The following is a 3,836-nucleotide window of genomic DNA, read 5'->3' as shown; positions in this document are numbered from 1 at the left end:
ACGTCCCATTATCTTCTCAGTGTGTTTACTTGCACAATGTAATAACATATTGAAATTCAATACCTACATATGAATTACAATAAGTGCCACTTAGTGAGCAGAACGTGGAAGAACAACTGTGCTTAAAAACATCCATGGGAAGAACTAAACTATCACAGTATCAACTTACCAGAGTGGAATAAAAAAGGCAGGAAAAACAGATCAGAAAAAACAACTGTGCAGTGATCGATGGATGTTAATCTTGAAACAGCTACTAAAGAAGGAGACGTAGCGTACCTCAACTACTAAGATCTAACTATTAAAAAACTAAGATTAATAGGACTTAACTAAAAGCTAATTGGTACAATTACTGAAAATTTTGTTCCCAGTTTCTAAAATGAAAACAAAACATTAAAGAAATAATGGAAGAATTGAGAAAATAAAAACTGAAATGGAAATAAAAAAATGGCAGAATACAAAAAGTTCTACCACCCTAAAATAAATTGTTCTTTGATGCTTACTAGTTTATGAACGGTGATGAACAGTGATGAACGGTGATGAACGGTGACGTCTCAACGTGAATGGTGAAGAAGATGGGAGTCGGTTTCAAGAAGAAATGATTGCAGGCTGCAGCAGTCAAGAAGAAGCAATTAAACAAATGAGTGAATGACGGCCAGCAATGAAGAAGATGGGATTTCCAAAGGCCCAAAGTAGATTTAGGGTTTTCAATTTTTTTTAAAAAAAAATAAAAACCGGGGTTTTTTAAAATTTTTAAAAAAATTTGAAAATAAATTTAGGGTTTCCAAAATATGTATATTTCTTGAGGCGGGGCGGGGCGGGGCAGGGCGGGGATGGGGCGGGTATCACCTAAAACCCATCCCCATCCCCATCCCCGCGGTGGGTATCAATTTTATACCCGTACCCGCCCCATGACCCATCAAACCGGGACCCATCCCTGCCCCGATGGGGCGGGGATGGGGCGGGTCTCCTATTAGACCCGCCCCGCCTGCATCCCTAACATCCATAGCTCTAAGTATGTCACTCTCGAGTGAGGCTAGTCAATACTTGAATGACAATTCACCTCAAAACCAGAGAGTAAAGAGACAACGCTCCTCTACTCCGTCAATGACCAGCTCGTGAGCCCGATCCATTGACCATATAACAATATCAATATAATCAATCAATCACGAATCAGTTTCAATAATTATAATTTCCAAAACAGCTTGATAAAACCATTTCAAATAATAGTCTGGCCAGACCCTTTTAAGGGACTGCTACTACTCACCAAAAGGCGTTTCAAGGAGCTAAGTCTAGTTCTCCGCGATCGCTAGAAAGGTTCCTCGATGATATCGTCTCCTGAAGCATAACAAATCACAACATAACGAAAAAGTGTTCGATACTACAATCTAGATCTATATATAACTTATTGCACCTCCTCTTAAGACTGCGATTTAATCAATGATTATATTCTAACATTTCTAATCATTAAAGGACCGTACACTTTCTAAATATAATAACCGCAATCTAGACTTGTTTCACTTCTTTTTAAAGGTCACTCGCTTCTCTAATTGATCTCGTTTATTTTTTTTCCAAAAAGAAGTGTTATTTTTTTTTGAATAGGCCTACTTTCTAGACCTATAATCACAATTAATTAATTTTAATTAGAACAATAATCCTAGCTAATTATTGCACTTAATATTGTACTGCCTATTTAGAATTATTATTAATTAATTCTCACGTAACAATTAACAACACAAAAACAATGAAGCCCCCATGAAGTTTCCCTTGTCATTTCCCCGCTCTTTCGGTTAACCCACCTCAATTATAATAACTCTTCGTTCTTCAACAACTCACATCATTCAAGTCTCTCTAATTTCCCCCCCCCCCTCACATTCTTTATCTGCTAAACTTTTCAGGCGGCTGGCCATCTTTTTTTCTCAACAAACAACTTCATTCATCCTCGACGTCAATCATTCATTTTAATCTTTCTTTTGAACAAAATTAAAGACACAACTAGACATACAGAATCACTCGAATTAGTTCTAAACATTAGTTATCTCCAAAATAAAATATTTTTTTTGAAAAAAAAGAGTAGAAAAAATGGCAGGAATGCTGCCAGGAGTTGAAGCAGCAAGGAGGAGGAGAGTTCATCAAAGTAACGGGTGTTCTTCTTTGGGAATTGGGTCTTCTCCTTCAACAAGTTCAAGGCGCTCTTCTTTCTCACTTTTCTCTCCTAAGTCCTCCACCTCTTCACTGGTACTTACCTTTTTATACCATTTTCATTCTTAATCTTATGATCTAATTACCATTTGCTAATCAATATAGGTCTATTGCATCTTGTCTTGTCAAAATCTTAATTTATTTATGCTAAATCTAATTGGAAACTTATTCAGTATCCTAGATCTGGGGATTTTACACCTAAATTTGAAACTATTTGGAATAAAATTGCTATGTCTGGAAATGACGTTTCATTTGCAAATTTGAAATTAATTTAAATTTAGTATCCGACAAGCTAAGAAATTCAAACTTAAATTGTGCGTTAAATCCACTATAATTTTTGAAGGGGTAAGTTTATATGACTTTTACAAACTTGTCGTCCTCAGATTTACAATTAAAAATGAGAATTGCAGTTGTACAATAGTGATAATGATGATAAATGTTGATGTTGGTGGTGTAGCACCAGCATAGGATGAGAAAATATCAAGATGATGAGAAGCTTGGACAAGTAGCTAGAGAAGCTAAGGAAAGACTTGATGAAAAGTTGAGAGCACAAACAAAATCATTTATGCAAAGGAATAATAATGATGATTCAATGGAAAGGAGAATAAATGGAAGATCAAGGGAGGAAGTAAACAATCAGCAGTTAAAGACAGAAGTGTTTAGATCAAAGAAGAATAGAGGAACAAAGAGGTTAATAGGGTGGGCAAAATTAAGATGGAAATCAGGAGAACAAGAAGAATGTGCAGTTTGCTTGGATGAATTTAAGGTGGGTGACAATTTGTTGAATCTGCCATGCGCTCATAGATTTCATTCAACATGTTTGGTGCCTTGGCTTCACAACAATGCTCACTGCCCTTGTTGCAGGATGTCTATTCTATTCTAAACGCTTTTATGAAATTGTTAAGTGTGTGTGCAATGTATGCTGCTGAAGTTGTGCGTATGATTACTCATTAGATCAATGTATTATGTATGCTTAGTAGCTGCTGTCGGAGATTATTTTCCACTTAATGAGTGTTAAGTTGCCTATGTAAATAAAAATAAAATTTATTATAGCTACCTTGTTTTGCAAATGTCTTTTGATTGCTTAAATTGTAAAAAAGATATTTTGTAAATGCCTTTTAAATGAGCTTTAGTGATGAAATTAACAAACAAAATTCAAAACCTACAAAAAAAAAAAAAATCATTTGTAAAACACATGCACCCTCCAATTTGCTTTATACCCTCTATTCAATATATTTAATGAATTCTTAATATCTCTAATTGTGTGTAATTAAAAATTATGAAAAGTTAATATGAATAATTCTTCCATTATTGAGATGAATTAAACAAGATTCCACTTTACTATGTTTTAACTTATATATTAATAATAAAGTACAAATTAAGAGTAAGCGATGAATAGTGTCTAAAAAGCAAATAGAATATTACTAGTGAATTGGAGAGAGTATTTTATTGGAAAAATTACTTAGAATATTCCAATCTTTTTATGACTTTCTTATAATAACCTGACCTATTGATTAACTATGAATAATTTCAACTTAAGAGAGTATTTGCTTAGAGTAAACTTAGATAATCCGATGACTTGCTATAGTAGATAATTCATCAAAAAAATAAACTGAAAATTAATGTAAAATTAGAGA

At 34.0% G+C, this 3,836-nt stretch overlaps 1 protein-coding gene across 1 annotated transcript; it reads left to right on the top strand.

The window, feature by feature from the left end:
• Nucleotides 1-1,771: 1,771 nt before the first annotated feature.
• On the top strand, nt 1,772-3,269 carry LOC130797179 (probable E3 ubiquitin-protein ligase RHY1A). Its single transcript, XM_057659669.1, has 2 exons — nt 1,772-2,235; nt 2,657-3,269. The coding sequence occupies exons 1-2, from the start codon at nt 2,080-2,082 to the stop codon at nt 3,080-3,082; spliced, it is 582 nt and encodes a 193-aa protein (XP_057515652.1). The 5' UTR covers nt 1,772-2,079; the 3' UTR covers nt 3,083-3,269.
• Nucleotides 3,270-3,836: the final 567 nt, after the last annotated feature.

The sequence above is a fragment of the Amaranthus tricolor genome, chromosome 12, assembly GCF_026212465.1.
Source record: "Amaranthus tricolor cultivar Red isolate AtriRed21 chromosome 12, ASM2621246v1, whole genome shotgun sequence".
NCBI lineage: Eukaryota > Viridiplantae > Streptophyta > Magnoliopsida > Caryophyllales > Amaranthaceae > Amaranthus > Amaranthus tricolor.
The sequence above is the reverse complement of the archived record's forward strand: the minus strand, read 5'-3'. Positions and strand labels throughout refer to the sequence as shown.

Bases quoted from the DNA above. Each gene is read 5' to 3' on its own strand.
- LOC130797179 (XM_057659669.1), top strand. From the start codon at position 2,080: ATGGCAGGAATGCTGCCAGGAGTTGAAGCAGCAAGGAGGAGGAGAGTT. The intron at 2,236-2,656 runs GTACTTACCTTT...TTGGTGGTGTAG, and splicing joins AGTCCTCCACCTCTTCACTG to CACCAGCATAGGATGAGAAA.